An 18,942-nucleotide genomic window follows, 5' to 3' on the forward strand; every position below is an offset into this window, starting at 1 on the left:
AGCCAGCGATACATTCGCATATATCTGTATTATTCAGAGAAAATTTGCAGCTGAACGTATGTATATGATGAAATGTATTTAAGATTAAATTGTATTGTTTGATAATTTTATTAAACAATTTTATATATGGATTATATAATACAATTAATGTAACATACTTTAATATAATTATAGTATTGTTAGGATGAAATTTTATATTTTTATAACTTCTTGACATGATTATAAGTTTTCAGTTGTTCCAATATTTTGTTCTAAATTTAGAAAGATTTTTAGTATGAAATTTTTGGTTAATCGTGATTTGTTCTAAAAATTGTTCCTACCTCCATTTCACGCACAAATGTGTGCATACACAAGCTTAGTGAATGACACCCATTGTTTCTGAACACAGAATAGGCATCATCGATCAAAAGTAAAGCAAAAATAAATTGTTGACGACTGGTCTATTCCATAGCAAGAGTGAAATATCTGGACAAAACACAAAACAAAAAACACTTTTCTCAAAATATATTCTTTTATGCTCCACAGAAGAAAGCCCTACAGTTTTTTGGAACAAATAAAGTAAATGGGTGAACTTTCCTTTTAAGGGCTATCAGTGTGGTTTTTCTTATTTATTGTATGGATCTCTAGAATACTATTCTGATTGGTCTATTCTGATGGCAGGTGTGTGTGCGTGTGTGTGCGTGTGAGTGTGTGTGTGTAGGTGTGTGTGTGTGTGTGTGTGTGTGTGTGTGTGTTTTAGACTTGACTTTAAATAGACTAGAAGGGCACCTTGGACAGAACATCTGCGAGCAAGTTCCCAGAACACCAGGCCAAGTGAGTAGATATCAGCACGCTTAAATGACTCAAAGCTGCTCATGTTTATGGAATCATCCAGGATCTCGGGAGCCATGTACCTGCAGATACAAACACACTCACATTAGAGTAATGACTCACACCACATGAACGCATTAACCTCCATCAAGAGTCTTCATACACCTGAAAGCAAACAATGACACATGTCTTATACAGGGACAGAAAGTGCATACAGAGTTTACAGAGGGGAACAGAAAACACTTTATTCTTTCTGTGTTAAACTGATGCATGTCATTTGTTCAGAGATAGTAGTGTTTTAAACATAATGAAAATATTAGATTATTATGCTGATTTTTTGATATTTTAATTTATCAGAATGTATTTGATTAGGGGGGTGATGGGGCAACATGAGAAGTGGCTACAGACTACACTCATAAATCTAGACTTAAGACCATCAACAAAGCCTGGACCACTTTACAACTTGCTATGGCCAGAAACTGCCTACTTAGGCAGGAAGAGACCATCTGGTTGGCATGTAAAACAACAAACCATTTTTTTTTTACATAACATTTAGGGACATGTAAATCTGAACTCAGATATAACTCTGAGAGTAAATGTGAAATATGCAGGTGTGCTTAAGAATATCTTTGTTAAGTGTCTCTGAAAAAAGAAAAAAGAAAAAGATATATTCAAGGTCATCAACTATGCCACAAGCAACAAAACTATAGATAATAAGTAATAATTCAGTTTATGTCTCGAATCATAATGACCTTGTGTAAGAAAAAGATTATCTAACCTCTTGGTGCCCACTCGGTGGTTAATGGGGATGTCAATGGTGTTGGTATTAGAGTCATGTTTGACAGCCAGACCAAGATCAGCAATCACAGCAGTTCCGTTCTTCTTAACCAGAATGTTCTTTGACTTTATGTCTCTGTGAGCAATGGCGGGCTTCCCTGTCCCATGAGTAATATGCTAAATTAATAACAGCACACAACATATACCTGACAAGTCATTTGCATGCAGAAAAGTAGTTAATACAAACAAACAGGTCACACAGTTGTCAGTAACTTGGACAGTAAGAAAGCTAATGTCCTAAAAAAAAATAAAAAAGTGGCAATTTATTTTTATTTATTTATTTTCTAACTAGCTGTGGCTGCAACACGTCATTTTGTAGACTGTGATGTTGTAACATGAAATATGTTCTGATAGGCTATGATTGTGTTACAGCAGTTTCAGTCAGTGTGAACAGACCTTGTTACCAAAAACATGCCTAATACGGACACAGAATTAGAAAGCTTTGTTCATGCAGGTAATTCATTATCATTAATCAGAGAACTGGTATCCAGACTGAGCCTGTTTATTCCAAAATTTTATATTTTTCTGTTCTGTAACCTGATGGAGTTTGGGTTCCTTGACACAAAATCTGAAAAAGTCCTTTTGGCAGCTTGGTTTCATTAAAAGCTTTTTTGATTAACAAGTAAGTTTATCACAGTAAAGCTGCTTTGAAACAATCTGTTTTGTATAAAGCACTGTATACATAAATGTGACTAGACTTGATAATTAACTGAAGCAAAACAATGAGGAATAGTACCAAACATTTAAAGAGGAGTAGAGCTAGTTCATGCACTTAAGACTAGATTATTGTAATACAATATTGGATGGATGTCTTGAAATCTCTATAAACAAGCTCCAGTTGGTACAGAATGCAGCTGCTAGAGATCTATAAAATTCAACGATGCTTCCTAATGATATAGCTCCTAATGGTCTAGATCCTCAGCACTTCTTTAAATGTTATAATCCACCATGCTCATTTGCAAAACTCTGGCCCATAGATTGTAGTTAATATACAATAAAAAAATCTCTCAATCTTACTTACTCTTAAAGTTACGCTGCTTTAGTCTGTTCTGCCAGAATCACTATATATTCCCACATTATTATTATTATTATTATTATTATTGCTAACAGTTGTTCCAGCATTGACTTTAAAGTCTACAGTGTGCCAGCTAAGCCAAGACCAGCCAGACAACAAGGTCTGCTTACTGACCACTGCCTCCCTCTTTACTAGTCGATCTTGGCATGGACTCCAAAGACTATAAACCAATGTAAGTAGGTGTTGCTTAGTGATGCCCATAGCCTTTAACAGCCAGACCAGCCTTTTACTGTACATTTAAAATAAGGTATAGACTATGTGCAAACAGAATTAAGAGCTATTTACACTGTGTAAATAGAGTTAGATTCTATTCATACATAGTGCAAATAGTGGAAGATAATAAGACAATATCCTGGACCTTTGAGGACACCTTTACTGTTCAGCAGATTCAGTATGGTTAGGGTTACAGTTTAGGGATATGGACAAGTAAGGTCTCAATAAGGCAGCATTATGGTAGTTTTGAGTGTGGTAATAAAATGAGCTGCACAAGTCATGGTTGATGTGCTAGTCCGTCCGATCAACGAAAGGACATCATATCCGGTTTCAATTATAGGACTTATACCGTTAGGCACTTTATTTAAATTTTTTTAAATATTTTTGATTTTATTCAAAACAAATACCTCTCCTTTAGCCAATATGTGATGGAAATAGAACAAAGAATGTGATCAGAAAAATGCGGATTCTAACTCAGGTCGGTCACGTCAAGGGACCTTATCCACTATCTTTACTCTCTATGCCACTACTCATGTACTCCTGTCACTGAATGGATTTACTTTGTAGTTTTGTCCGTGGAGTTCATGTAAATATACACTATTAAAGATCTTTTTAAACTTTTCAACTGTTAATTGTAACAAATAACTAGTGTTACCTAACTAGTCTTCATATTAATTACATATTACATTTATTCTATGATCAGTATTACACATTTGATGTAACAAAAAAAAAAATACACTTTATAATAAGTATACAATAATAAATTATTTACAAATCATTTGCAAACTATTAGTTTATAGTTAATTAATAGTTTATACAGTGTAGTTAATACATTAATACGATATATACAAACATTTTGTAAAAATATATTGTCGCTGTAAATAAATTATTATGTTTACTTAGCTCATATATAAAGAGTTAAATACTGCTTTTTTAACTACCATAAATAGTTCTCACTTTAGATTAGGTCATGAAATATCGGTAAAATTAATTAAGTGCTTTAAACCAACTCTTATTGGACATTGTTCACTAATTGTAGTAGTGTAAGTTACTAATTATAGTATTAATTGTAAGTGACGTGAAGGCCAAGTATGGTAATCCATACTTGGAATTTGTCCTCTGCATTTAACCCATCCAAGTTAGTGCACATACATTAGGAGTAGTGAACACACCCACACACTGCAAACCGTGGACACACACACCTGGAGCATGTGGGCAGCCATTTTTCCTGCAACCGGGGAGCGATTGGGGGTTACAGTAGGTGCCTTGCTCTTGGGCACCTCAGTCATCAACTAAAAAATAATAGTTTGCAAATGATTTATAAGTGTTTTGTTACTGTATACTTAGTATAAAGTGTTACCAATTATTGGAATGGTTTGTCTGAGAAGGATGGACTTCCGCTGCTGAGTGAAGGTTTTTATCCTGCAGAGAAACTACACCTGAAAGGAAAAAATCAGCTAATGTTTCACTGCATATGAGCAACACCTTGAGTGCCAATTATCTCCATGTGCAGGTGTGCGATGCCGCTGGAGATGGACAGCGCCAGAACTATCACTCCCTCCACTGATACTGTGTATCTGTTCAGGTAATCAAAGAGAGACCCATGCTCATGATACTCAGACACCAGCCACAGCTGTGTCCATGAGCCATTATCTGAAAAAAAGACAAAATAGACAGATCACAATACAGGACATCCAAACATGAAGGACAAGAACATCCAAAGTAATTTGACAACATATTTCAAAATGCAAGTTTTGATATAATGACTCAAAAAATGTTATACCAAAAAAGTGGTATAACTATCATGAAAAAAACAGGTTTTCATGGAAAATCTTGATCATTACTTTCAAATACTTTAAAAAATACATTTACTTTTTCCAGATTAAAAAAAGGATTTATTCCCCTCTGTATAATTTGTGGCCAGGTCTATGCATTTATAATTAAAAATCTGGATAAAAATGTCATATCACTGATCCTTTAATAATGGTCAGGTCGTCAGTGCTTGCTTTGAAACTAAAGCTATTAAAAGTAAACTACCCAAAATATGAAAATTGTTTTATCAATTACTCACCAAACTGTTTTTTTTTTTTTTTTAAATCATTGTGTTCTATTGTATAGAGAGAAAAAAAAACAGCAACACAAGCATTTCTCAAAATATCTTCTTATATGTGACACAAAGAAAAGAAAGTAAGACGGGTTTGGAACAACTTGAAGGGAGTAAACAATGACAGCATTTTAATTTTTGGGTGAACTATCCATTTAAGCTTGCATTGGTTTGGTAACTTAAAGCAGTGTCTCTCAAAACTGTCCTGGAGGACCTCCAGCAGTGCACATTTTGTATGTCTGCCTCATCTAACATAGTGGTTCCCAACCCTGGTCTTGGAGTACCCCCAGTACTGCACATTTTAGATGTCTCCTTAATCAAACACACTTGACTTAACTCATCAGCTCGTTAGTAAAGACTCCAAGACCTCAGATGGTTGTGTCAGATACTCCAGGACCAGGGTTGGGAACCACTGACCTAAAGCATGTGGCATTAGGACTAATAGCTCCTTAAACTTATAAAACGCCTTGGTTAGGTATGTAACCATGGCTCCCTGAATAGGAACAAGACATTGCATCAGTAACTGACACTATGGCCCTGTTTACACCTGGTATTAAGAAGCTACAGATTTACTAGAAGGGCCAGATTTACTAACAGCTTGTACCAGCACAAACCTTGTTTTGGCATTAAAAAACTACTGTCTGGATTTACTAAAGACATACAGTGCAAAATTAGCACTGAAAAGGCGTTGTTTTTGCGGCTGACCTTATTGCATATGCATTTGTAGGAGTTTCCCTTTCAGACACAAAATTTATGGGAGGAGAGTATTTAAATGAATCACGCAATGCGATTTACAACATGCTCTCCAACCAATATGCCTAAATAGGTTGTTTGTCATTTCCCTGAAATATGACCCATAGGAGCATTTATTAAAGTTGCGCCCCTCTCGACAACAGGACACTTTCATATTAATGCATTGTTCCCTTTTATCTGCGTCATATTTTGGGTTTCGCGTAGCTCAATTGGCACATGATTGCATATAACAATATGCAATCATGTGATCTTGCGATCGTGTGTTTGATCCCATAAAGGATATACACTTTATGAATGTGCTCATAAAGTGTATATGCACTATAAATCACTAAGAGTAGGTTTAGGGGTAGGGTGGGTGTAGTCGTTAATAAAAAAAATTTTGCTAAATGGAAATAGGACAAATGATGTAAAAAAAAAAAAAAAAAGCCCACACATTGCATTTAAATGAACACTTATTTTGATTGGTAGCGACAATCATACGTCATTTCATGATGACAAACGTAACACGACACTGTCATTATTTTTAAGCCAGCTAGAGGGCGCATTACTTTAAAATGTAAATATAGGTCGTAATAAGGTGCTTGAAAAACCCCTATAGGGTCGTTTTTTTGGAGGACAGTCTGGTGATTTACTAATGTTTGCACTAGTCAATTTACTGGTATTTCTGCCATTATTTAACACCCCAAAAAAACATGTCTTAACCCATTTTGCGACATGGCTGCAATTGTTGCTGCTAGGAGGAGACACCACAGCGAACAGAGCGGGTGGTATAAGGGAGAAAATGTTTTCCAATCATATTCATTTCTTTGGAATGCCAGAAGACGTTATCCGCGCATATTGTTTGCCAAGCCATGTTGGCCTATATATATGTGTGTATGTGTTTGTCAGATTACATGTAACAAGTTGAGTCTGTGTCAACCCGAACCGGATGAGCATTAGCTCTGCTTATTTGCATCCCAATGCTAATTTGCACTGCTCTTGGTAGACTGCGTTGGTCATTATGTAAATGATTTGACTACCTCTGTGTTCTTTAGTTTGCGCATCAGCAGCAGATCACATGCAAAACTTGCCACTATCATTGGTCCGTTTGTGCAATTGCGCTCTCATGCTAATTTGCTCGGTTTAGTGAATCTGGCCCTTTATGTGTAAACATTAGGGTAAGCATGCAAGCCAGATGGGATTTAAAATTTGTCGGCTGAAAACTTTGGTTTGAAGACAAAAAACATACCAAGCACAATGCACTCTAACCATTCCTGATTTCTAACGCGCACTCATAGCGTTCTGCGTGGTCTTGCACTATCAGAGCAGAAACAAAAGTTGCTGCTCTCCGTATGTTTTTTCTGTTGTCTCATATGTAAATTGTTATGTCCATTAGATCGAAAGACCTGAAAAAAGCACATACTGTACATTTACCCACATGCAGACCTCTCCTATCAAATAAATCAGGACAGAAGTGGTCGAATGTACAAAACAAATTAAAACACAAAGTGTAAACATGTATGTCTCCCTCATCTACTTGTCATCCCACCAACCAAAACACATCTTAAAACCAGGTGTAAACAGGGTCTATGGGAACACAATGTTTTTTAAGCCCCAAAGAATCATGCTGATGGTGCATGCAGCGCCCACTAAGGTGCTTCACCAGTGCCTCAAAAAGCATGTGCTCACACCATCATTCTCTCTCAATGAAGGAATCCATCAGCAAGACTGAGGAGTATGGCAAGCTATGCAGTGTCTTGTTCTCCACTGAGGAAACAAAGGTTACATACTGGCTGCTAGGGAAAGAGACCATCAGTCTGACTGCCACCGAATTCCGAATGAAGGGTGTTTCCATAGCATCAGCTACTGATGCAGCATCGAGTGAAATTATGAAATTAAACTCCTGTCCTAAAAGCTTACACAAATAATGTAATACAATAAAATAATTACTGAATATGTTGGAATTTGTCTGATCATACTGAGCTTGCAAATGCAAGAAAACAATGCAAACAAACAACATGCCTTGTTCTTTCATAAATTGTCATGCATTCAGACACCAAATCACTTCATGTGATACCTTTGTTATCAGCGGCGATAAACCCCAAAATATTCTCATGCCGTAACATGATGGTCTGATAAATCTCAGCCTCACGAAACCAGGAGCGCTCATCTCGCGAGGAGAAGATCTTCACAGCGACATCCTCCCCCCTCCATTTGCCCCTCCACACTTCCCCGAAGCGCCCCTTCCCAATGCTCTCCTGGAGGACAATGGTTCGAGCAATTGTTCTCTGGACCAACAGGGGCAATCCTGAGAGAATATCACATAAACTGTCAGCTAAAGGGTTAACAACAGATATATGTCTATTCACCTGTTCAAATCTCACTCATTGCAAAAGACAAATATGTATATTTATGATGATTCATTAAAACCATTAAACCCATTAAATCTAGCTCTTCAAAAATTCTGTCATCATTTACTCATCTCATGTGATTCAAATATGCACTGTGTTCCAAATGATTATGCAAGTGACATATCAGTAGGATTTCAGTACAATAAACATTCAGATTTTCAAAGAAAGTGTTTGTTTGTTTGATTAATTAAATATAAATAGTTTGCCAGTTAACTCCTTTAAATAGTTCTTCTTAGGAAAATGGAAAACCTACTTAAAGAGGTTGTTCCACATTATTAAGCAAGTCACAGTTCTCATGTAATATGGGAAAGAAGAAAGATCTTTATGAAGATGAAAAGCATGAAATTGTGCAATGTCTTGCAAAAGGCATGAAAACAACTAATATTTTGCCAAAACTGAATGGAGATTATTGATCTTTCAAAAGATTTGTGAGTGATTTAGAGCACAGAAGGTCAGAAGGTCCTTGGTCAGATAAAAGCTCATTAAGGAAGTTCCTGTCAAGACCATCGATTGTAGTACAGCATTCATCAGTGAATAAAACTATTTAAAAATAAGTCTGCATGCATTTCTAAACCCAATGTAAATGTTTCTTTTTGTAAGCTGAAATGCAACTTTATGCACAACTGCTAGCCTGCACGGAGAGGTTCTTGAGACTCCAGCAAATTCAAATATCTGTTTGCTGCTCAACAGTGGCTTTTTTTTATCTGCCTCTTTAATATAATTAACTTGTTTGACAGAAACTTTCCTTAACAAGCCTTTATCTGACAGAGATCTTCTGTGCTCTAAATCACTCACAAATCTTTTGATAGTTTGATAATCGCTATTCAGTTTTTGCAAAATATTTTGGACATTGACCATTTCATGCTTTTCATCTTCAGAAAGATCTTTTTTCCTCCCCATATTGCATAAGAACATCTTGGTTACTAGTGTAACCCTTGTTCCCTTATGAAGTGAATGGAGGTGTTGTCGAACTAGGGGTCACTCTTGGGAGCCCCAAACACCTTTGACATTTACAGAAAAGGCCAATGGAATTGGTGTGTGGAATTTGCATGTCTGGCCATTCCCCCATTAAGGGAGCATTATCATACATCACTACCTTGACAGACACACAGTGACAGTGGCATATATAAATCGCCAGGGCGGAATCTGTTCAGTTTACCTAGCATTGAACCTAAGGCTGCACGATTAATCGCAATTAAATAGCACACGATTTAGCTGTATGGCTCTGTGATCAGTAATAAATGCTTCTCCATCTGAAAGCCAGAGGGCACTCTCATGCAGAAACTGCAGATATGCCCAGCCACCAATGTAGATAACACGTATCACTCCAGGAAATCCTTATGGGCATCATACTATCGCTGTATCTGAATAAACAGAAGATAGAAATGCTTTGACTGCTTTGACTAGTTAATCAAAAAACACACGACTGCCTTATTCTGTGTAAGAAGCCACATCATCTCACAGAGGGATGCTAAACTGTCATGAAGTGAGTTTGGAGTAAAAACATGTTATTAAATGTTGTATTTTGCTTATACACATTATAAGCAACTCAAACTCACAGTGCTTTAAGATGGATTAGCATTTGGAGCCATACTTCATTGACAAGCCGTACATAAAAAAATGATTGCAGACTTTGCGATTTCATAATCACACTAAGCCAAATCATTCAAGCACGATTTCAATGCTATTTTTCTAATCATCCTATTAATCGTGCAGCACTAGTTGAACCCAGTGTCTTCCCCTGGACAGAGCTAGCTCTGTCACCAGTTGCTGTGAAGGAGAACGCTTCCCAACGTTAACAACTAGGTTTACTCAGCCATTAAAAAAAAAAAAAAGCTTTTCTTTGAAAAATCAGAAGAGGCTCTATGTCTGGAGTGACCTCTTCCCTGAGGTGAAGGGGTCTCATGATATGGGGAGGCCTAAGGTCAGTTACCCTGGGCATTGGAAGGTTGTGAGTAGTGTAGCTACACCTCCTTTGGGATGCAGATGCCTACCAGCATCTGCACCAGCAAGTCTCGTGAGACAGTTCAATAGTTGTGGCGTTTAGTATAGGGACCCCTCGTGTTGATATTTTGACAATGTCAAAAGTGACCAACAGAAAGGGAACGTCTCGGTTACTAGTGTACCCCTCGTTTGCTGTTGGAGGGAACAGAAACATTATGTCCCTCCTGCCACAACTTTGAACTGCCTCTGAAGAGATGCCGTCTTGGCTCCTCAGAACAAACCTGAAGTGTGTAATGCATAATGGCCACCTTATATGCCTGTATAACTGGGGCAAGGGCAGCCTCTGCAACCTTTGTGAAGATGCGAGGAGACAGGGACAACCCAAAAGGGACCTTGAACTGGTAAGCTTGTCCCTCGAAGGCAAACCGAAGAAATGGCCTGTGCCGAGAAAGAATCAGAAAATGAAAGCATGAGTGCTTCAGGTCTAACACCACAAACCAATACTGATGTTGGACACATGAGCGCATGTGTTTCTGAGTGAGCATCTTAAATGGGAGCCTGTACAGGGCCTGATTTAGAACTCACAAACCTTGGATTGGTCTCAACCTACCTCCTTTCTTTGGTACGATGAAGTAAGGGCCTTTCTTCATCTCAGCTGGAGGGACAAGCTCTATCGCATCCTTTGCTAGGAGGATAAAGATCCCCACCCCAAAGACAGCAGCTTTCTCGTCTCATACTGAGGTAGAAAGAATGCCGCTGTATCTGGGCAGGTGCCTGAAGAACTGAATCCGTTGTTACTCGTGGCGGATGGCATTTCAAAACACCTACCTTCCTCCTGTGGGCCGCTGTGGAGGCAGTTTGTGACGATCGAGAGGGCTTTGCCTCGTCGATACTCATCTGACGCCTCATCAATACTCATTTGGGAAAGTTGTGTCCGAATGGTTAGAGTCAGACTGGTAACCTAAAGGTTGCATGTTCAGTTCTCAATACCGGCAGGAAATGACTGAGGTGCCCTTGAGCAAGGCAACTAACCCCTAATCGTTCCCATGGCTCCACAGCAAAATGGCTGCCCACTGCTCCGGGTGTGTGTGTCCACGGAGTGCAATGCATGTGGTGTTCACAACTCATTATTGTGCACTAACTTAGATGGGTTAAATGCAGAGGACAAATTCCAAATATGGGTTACCATACTGTGTAGACCCATTGCAACAAAACGCAGGGAGGCGAAATGTTTGCATTTACTGAGGTTCTTGTGTGAAATACAAAAACTTGATGCCTGCTCATCATGAAAACAAGGCCCATGAACACTTTTATTGTTTGTACATGTTTTTTCAGTGTATAGTTCTGTTGCTATTTTTTGGTTGCATCAAGGACGTAAACAAAGACCAATGTGTTTTTGCTTTGCTAGCCAGTTAGCTAAATTCTATTGCATACTTCTCCAACAAACGCCAACAAACTTCTATGTTCATAGACAAACAGTTGTTCATTTATAAATTAAACAATACCTTTACAAAAATGCTACTACTCAGTCATGTATTTGGCTAGAGTAAAGCTTTAATCAGGACAAAACTGTATATTGAAAACTAACAAACAGCAGTAACATTTAAAAGTGACAGCATCTAAACACTTTACATCATTACTGCTGTCTGGGTCTGATTCGGGCTATATTTGATAATATAGACGCCATTATTTACATTTCCACTGAAGCACATATAACAACTAATGGTAAGGTGCGTGGCATTTCCGGATGCTTTAGTGAATCACAATACACCGGGCCAGCTAACCAATCTGAGCCCATTGCGTATTTCAGAGGGAGTGGTATCACAGAAGCAGGAAGTCAATCTGGCTGTTTAAATGACAATGGAAACAGCAGTGTAGAATAAAGGTAAAATATATGAAAAATATTAAGCATTAAGACATGTTAAACTGCTCCCCATAAACACAATCACGTGAGTGGGGAGAACCTGTCTGATGTTCTAATAGGAATGGAACAGTGGGTTTTTCCACGCCTAGGCCGCCTCACAGTCACCCAGTTGCTCTGCTGCACGGGCTCTACAGCCAGAACAGAACAATGTACAGATTTCACTTAGCTAGTCGCATACAAAAACAGTATCTAAAGCCCTTGCATTCTTGCTATCCTCAATTAAAGTTTGGATGCCTGTCTCTAATTCTGAGATTCTCTCTGTCAGCCTGACTATTTCCCTACAATTACCACATGTGTAAATCTCACTGCTGGCAGAGAGAGCTATACTATGCATGTGACAGGCAGTGCAAGTACAAACAAAAAGAGAGAATGACATGACTGACCGTGTTTGGAGACTGATCCGACTTAACACAGTTGTTTGATGGACTCAAGTCATAGAAAAATGAGCGCGTGTGATAAAAGGACGGTACGTGGCCGTGGATGACAAGCTAACAAGCTAGCGAAATGCTAACATGCTGTGATAGCGATTTGGATTAAAAGATTAAATGCTAGCGACGTCAGATTAATGTGATAGACAATATCAGTTATATGGTGATGATAAAATAGACTAATGTAATGATAATAAATAGATTCAAAACAAAGCTCTACGGAGCTACAGATGCAAACTATTCAGCAGCGAGGCAGAGAGGAGTAGACAGGAGTGTGTGTGTATGACCCAAGGAAAGTGGAAATAAATATTTTATTGACCATGTAAAATTCACTCCCCCCTCCAATGGGAGTGAGGCTCACCCCAGCTGGGGTGAAGAAGTCCACAGTCTCTCCATCCCTGGGTCGACTGCCTCAGGATCGCTTTGAAGCCTTATGAGAGTTCTTGGTGGCCTGCTGACAGATGGGCAATGCCACCTTCCGGTGACTGGACTGCTGTGGTCTGGCTGCTGGCCAAGGCTGCTATGGGGACAGTGCAGCCTTCACAGGAGGCCACCCTCAGTGACGAGCAGGCAGAGTTAGGCTCTCAGGGGTCTAAAGGAAGATCCATGCCAAGGCATAATTGGCTTAATAGCCTCGGTCTGTTTTTCACTGCAGAGAGCTGCTGTCTTCGACAGTGTCCCTGAAAAGGCCACCTTGGGCAATAGGGACATAGAGAAAGTGTACTTTCTTGACATCCCACATCTCAACAAGGTTTGCTATAGATGGCACTTCTGGACCACAAATGTGGACATCACCCAACCGAGGGCCTGCGCCGTAACCTTTGTAGCCTGAAGGGCATGGTCAGTTGCCATCACTGTAAGAGATGAGTAAAACTTATAAGCTTTGGTGTGAATGATTGGCTTGAATGATTCCTCCAAGTGGCAGCATTTTGTGGGCATAAATAAACCTCCAAGTACCCCATCATCAAGGGTAGTGAGGAGGACAGAGGAGCCAGAGAAGCATGTTCTGGCACAAAAAGGTGCCTTCCACAACTTCTGAGGAGTCCACTCAAGTTTGATTCTCAGGGCAGCCCAGGCAAACACGGCTCCCAAATCGGCGTTAGCCTCATGCTGAACTCTCACACCCAAAGGTGAAAATTCAGGTGATATATCCACCTCGGCAGGCATAAGCCCACCCTCCAATGTTGTGATTGACAGCTCATCTTCCTCAGGAGCCCTAAATGACAAATTAGCTCACCCGTGCACTGCGGAGATTCACCTGGCAGAAACTCTCCCACTCTCCTGCACCCAGAAGGACACAGATGCAATCTGCCATGCAGCTCTTTTAGAGGAATTTTCTATTTTATTAAGGAAATCTTTCAGAACATTGCTGATGTACCCGGGGAAACTTCCTGCACATATTTGTGCAATACGTTGATAGAGACTGCTGATGTGTGCTATTGTTTCTAGCAGCAGTTATGAGGTAAATGGAAATATAGCTTCTCATGAAGACACAATGTTCTTAGGTCCTTAAGAACAAAGCTGAAATGTGTGAGGCACGCCGGCCGCTTTATATACCTGTATGTCTGAGGGCATGGCCAGACATGCAAATTCCACATGCCAATTCCGTTGGCCTTTTTTTAATAAATCAGAGGTATTTGGGGCTCCCCCTAGTGTCTGTATTTCAACACAACGATGAAAGTGACTGACAGAAAGGGAACTGTGACTTGCTTAAAAATGAGGAACTACCTCTTTAAGTAGGTTTTCCATTTACCTAAGAAGACCTGGCAAACTACTTAAAACTGTCTGAGATTTATGAGTTATTTAAAAAGATATGATAAATGAAAATACAATAATAATTAAAAAAAAAAAAACTTTATTTGAAAAACTATAAAATCTGAATGTTTATTGTACTGAAACCTACTGATAGGTTGATAATGAACACAATGTATTCAAATATACCCAAATAACAAAACAAAACATAAAAGTTATCCACATGACTCATATGACTCATCTCATGTGAAGTCATACATAGCTTTGTATGAAGCTCAAATGGAAATGTACATTTAGCAGGCACTTTTGTCTAAATCAGCTTACAGTGTATTTATTATTATATATGCCCTTTTGGTGAAATAATTCACAGTTTTAAAAATGTTTCTTATCAATTTTATGCTGATGAGATTCAGTTGTACTGTTCTTTTAAAGACTCTGAGTTTCATAAACTAACTGATTTGTTGGACTGCTTGTCCTGCATAAAGAACTGGTTATACAGTTACTACCTACAACTGAATACAAAAAAGACTGAAACATTAATCTTTGCTCCAGACCAAAAACTACCTCAAATCAAACAGCACCTTGGTTCCCTGGGTTCTTCCATCCAGTCAAGCCTCAGAAACATTGGTGTTCTGTTTGACCAATCTATTTCTCTGGACAGTCATTCTAGACAGTTGGTCAAAAACCTTTTTTATCACTTGAGAAACATTTCTAAACTGAGAGCGTTATTGTCTAAAGCTGACTTGGAGATGATTATTCATGCTTTTATTTCTTCTCGTCATGATTATTGTATTTCTCTTTTTATTCTCAAAACCTTCTAATGGTCCCCAAAACCCGCTTTAAAACTCGGGGAGACCGGTCCTTGCAAGCAGTCGCCCCCAGACACGGGAACGCCCTGCCCCTGTCACTGCGAGTGGGCGATTCTGTTGATTCTTTTAAAAAGCAGCTGAAGACACTTATATTTAGACAGGCTTTTAGTTGATTGGGCTTTTATGTTTTACTATTTTGTGGTTTTAATTTTTAGTTTTAGTTTTATTGTTCTTTTATTATTATTGTTGCACTTTTTAAAGCACTTTGTGATTTATATCTGTGAAAGGTGCTATATAAATAAAAGTTTACTTACTTTACTTACTTACTTACCTATTATGCAAGTCAAAATTATGATCAATTTTTTTTTTCCTAAGCACATTTTACCAATTCCAAACCACATCAATCTTAATAACTACTATTAATTTTGTATATAATCAATTATAAGTGATATAAAATTGTCAACTGTGAAAAAAAACTTATATTCAGATGTGCATAATTATTAAGCAGGTTTTCTTTTACATGTAAAATGGGACAAAAAAAGAGAGATTTACAGTACTGTGCAAAAGTCTGCCAAGTTTCTTCAAGTGTCTTTGAGACGTTATCACAGTTCTCCTGGATTTAGTGTGTCTCAGTTTTTTCTGTTTCTTCATGTAATCCCAGATGGACTTGATGATGGTGAGATCAGAACTCTGTGTGGGGCATACCGGCTGTTGTCAGGCTCCTTGTGCATACAAAATGCTCACTGGATTATTACAATTAATGGCAAAAGTAATGTTTGGAAATGTAAACTGATATTACCTACTGACACACTACAGCAAAGGATATAAAAAAAACTGACGTAAAACTTTTTTTTGGGGTGAAATTTTCAGACTTTTCAGGGTAGGAGATGGACTTAAAATGAACTACCCAAAACTTACTGCCAGATTCTGTCTATAAAGCCTTTATAAATAGTTTTTATAAAGGCTTTATAGACTTTATAAAAGTCTCACTCGCCTTCTCCTCGAACGCCAGTGAATGCGGCAGTTTCAGCTGTACCAGATCAAAGTCCGCCACACGCTATTACTTCGTCTGTTGGTGAGTCTGTATCCAGTTTGGATGTAAATAAATATGTTACACTTGTTCCTCATTTTAGAGAAACGGAGGTAGATTTGTATTTCGTCGCTTTTGAGCGCATTGCAGCTACATTACGTTGGCCGAAAGAGTTGTGGTCGTTGCTTCTGCAATGTAAATTAGTGGGTAAAGCTCAGGAAGTTTGTACCGCTTTACCTATCGAGCAAAGTCTGGATTATGATACTGTCAAAGCTGCTGTGTTGCGAGCGTACGAATTAGTACCTGAAGCTTATCGACAGAAATTTCGAAACCATCAGAAAATAACCAGTCAAACATTTAGTGAATTTGCTCGTGAGAAAACTGTGTTGTTCGATAAATGGTGTGCAGCAAGCCGCATTACCACGTTTGAGCAGTTACGAGAACTTTTATTGTTGGAGGACTTTAAAAGTTGCGTTTCGGAGGATATTGTGGTATACCTAAACGAACAGAAGGTATTGTCCGTACTGAAAGCTGCTGTATTGGCAGACGAATTTGTGCTCACGCACAAAACTGTTTTTACCCCGTCTGTGTATAAAGAGGAAAGTGGCTCATCTGTTGAATTTTTTGTACGAAACAGCTCGAGAGTCTTAATAAAGGTAAGGGAAAGCGAGAGAATAGAGAAGCCATTTCGAATATGTCTCGTAACACGCATGTGTCTCGTGAGGGAGAAAGACGTGTCTGTTTTTTCTGCCGTGAGCCAGGACACTTAATTGTAGATTGCAAGCGCTGGAATCAGGGTAAGCCACTTGAGAAACCAAAAGGGGTTGCTTTAGTCCAGACTGCTCCTATACAATCTCAATTTTCTAGTTCGCATACTGATTTATACTGTCCATTCATTATGAACGGTTCTGTATCTCTTTCAGACGAGCCGGGAGGTTTGAAGCCTATTACAATCTTGCGAGATACCGGTTCAGTTCTGTCTTTCATCTTGGAAAGTGTGCTAGAGTTTTCTGAACAGTCTTACTGCGGATCGAGCGTGTTAATCCGTGGAATTGAGCTTGGCTGTGTTAAAGTGCCTTTACATTCAGTATATCTCCAGTCTGATTTGTTTACAGGCTTTACAAAGTTAGGTGTACGTTCTCAGCTTCCGGTTAAAGGAGTCGATCTGATTCTGGGTAATGATATCGCTGGTGGTAAAGTGTTTCCTCAGCCAATCGTAGTGGATACGCCAGATGTAACTGCATTACGCGAACAGATTGATGTAAGTCAACAATTTCCGACTGTCTTTCCTGCCTGTGCGGTCACACGCGCTCAGACTAGAAAGTTTGATGATGTTCTAGATGTGTCTGAAACATTCATGACTGATAGAGTTGACAAAAAGGAATGTGTGCAGGATGTTTCATGGTCCCTGATATTTATCGTGAACAGATTTTGTGTCTAGCTCATGATCATGCCCTTTCTGGCCATTTAGGAGTAAATAAGACTTTCAGTCGCATCATTCGTTATTTCTACTGGCCTGGTTTGAAGTCAGCAGTTTCTAAATACTGTCGTTCATGTCATGTATGCCAGTTATCTGGTAAACCTAATCAAGTCATTCCTAATGCTCCACTTCATCCTATTCCAGTTTTGTCTGAACCATTCGAGAGAATCATTATTGATTGTGTTGGTCCGTTACCAAAGACAAAATCTGGTTACCAGTATCTGTTGACTCTAATGTGTGCTGCCACTCGGTATGCAGAGGCAATTACTATGCGTACCAGAGTCATACAGTCAGATCAAGGTACAAATTTTACTTCCAAGCTGTTTGCTCAGGTTTTGAACTGTCTGTCTGTGAAGCATACATTTTCTAGTGCCTACCATCCAGAGTCACAGGGGGCGCTAGAACGATTTCACCAGACACTAAAGAGTACGTTTCGTTCGTACTGTTTTGAAACAGGAAAAGATTGGGATGAGGGTGTCCCATTGGTCATGTTCGCTGTGAAAGAGACTACTCAAGAATCCCTGGGTTTCAGTCCGGCTGAATTAGTGTTTGGGCACACTGTGCGTGGCCCATTGAAACTGTTGCGAGAACAGTTGTTGAATGAGACAAAACCACAAACTAACGTACTTGAGTATGTGAGTTCTTTTCGAGAACGTTTATACAGAGCTCGTGAAGTGGCACTTTTGAATTTGAGCAGCGCTCAGACAAAAATGAAAAAGCACTTTGATAAAAAGAGTTTTTATCGCAGTTTTCAGGAAGGTGATCTGGTGCTGGTACTTCTTCCTCTGCCGACATCACTGTTACAAGCTAAGTTTTATGGTCCTTACTCAATCAAGCAGAAACTAAGTGACACTGATTATGTCATTAATACCCCTGACAGAAAACGTAAGATCAGAGTGTGTCACATTAACATGTTGAAGGCCTATGTAACGAGAGATGTACCACAGAATGTGTTCAAAACCACTGTTCCTGTTCCTGCTGCCATAGCTGTGTACTGTCCTGAGGAGGATGGCCTCAGGGTGCGAGAAGTGTCATGTCCTCGCCTGGAAAATTCAAAACTCTTGCTGAACTTAAAGTCTCATCTGTGTTACCTGAGTGAAGGGTGTCAAAATGATGTAATTGCTCTAATCAGAAAGTTTCCTTCTCTTTTCTCTGATGTGCCCAGTGAAACCACAGTGTTGGAGCATGATATTGACGTGGGTGATTGATTATCGTGCCTTTTGCAGAAACTTTGCTGAAATTGCATCACCACTCACAAGTCTATTGAGTCAGTCCAAGGTGTTTGACTGGAGTACAGAGTGTCAACTAGCTTTTGACGCTATCAAAAGGGTGTTATGTAGTGCCCCAGTTTTGTCTGCTCCAAACTTCTTAAGAACATTTAAATTGGAAGTAG

The 18,942-nt window shown here is 39.0% G+C and overlaps 1 protein-coding gene across 5 annotated transcripts in view; it reads right to left on the minus strand.

The window, feature by feature from the left end:
- The window catches only part of LOC137035779 (TGF-beta receptor type-1), a 104,123-nt gene that overhangs the window by 14,112 nt on the left and 71,069 nt on the right, over positions 1-18,942 (minus strand). For all 5 annotated transcript variants that reach the window (XM_067409414.1, XM_067409412.1, XM_067409413.1 and 2 more), the window contains 4 exons: positions 7,849-8,079; positions 4,421-4,588; positions 1,589-1,745; positions 769-893 (listed from right to left, as the gene is read on the minus strand). In XM_067409414.1, the coding sequence (XP_067265515.1) occupies positions 769-893; positions 1,589-1,745; positions 4,421-4,588; positions 7,849-8,079 (681 nt within the window). The remainder of the gene's footprint in view (positions 1-768; positions 894-1,588; positions 1,746-4,420; positions 4,589-7,848; positions 8,080-18,942) is intronic.

This window comes from Chanodichthys erythropterus, chromosome 14 (genome assembly GCF_024489055.1).
Source record: "Chanodichthys erythropterus isolate Z2021 chromosome 14, ASM2448905v1, whole genome shotgun sequence".
NCBI classification, from domain to species: domain Eukaryota; kingdom Metazoa; phylum Chordata; class Actinopteri; order Cypriniformes; family Xenocyprididae; genus Chanodichthys; species Chanodichthys erythropterus.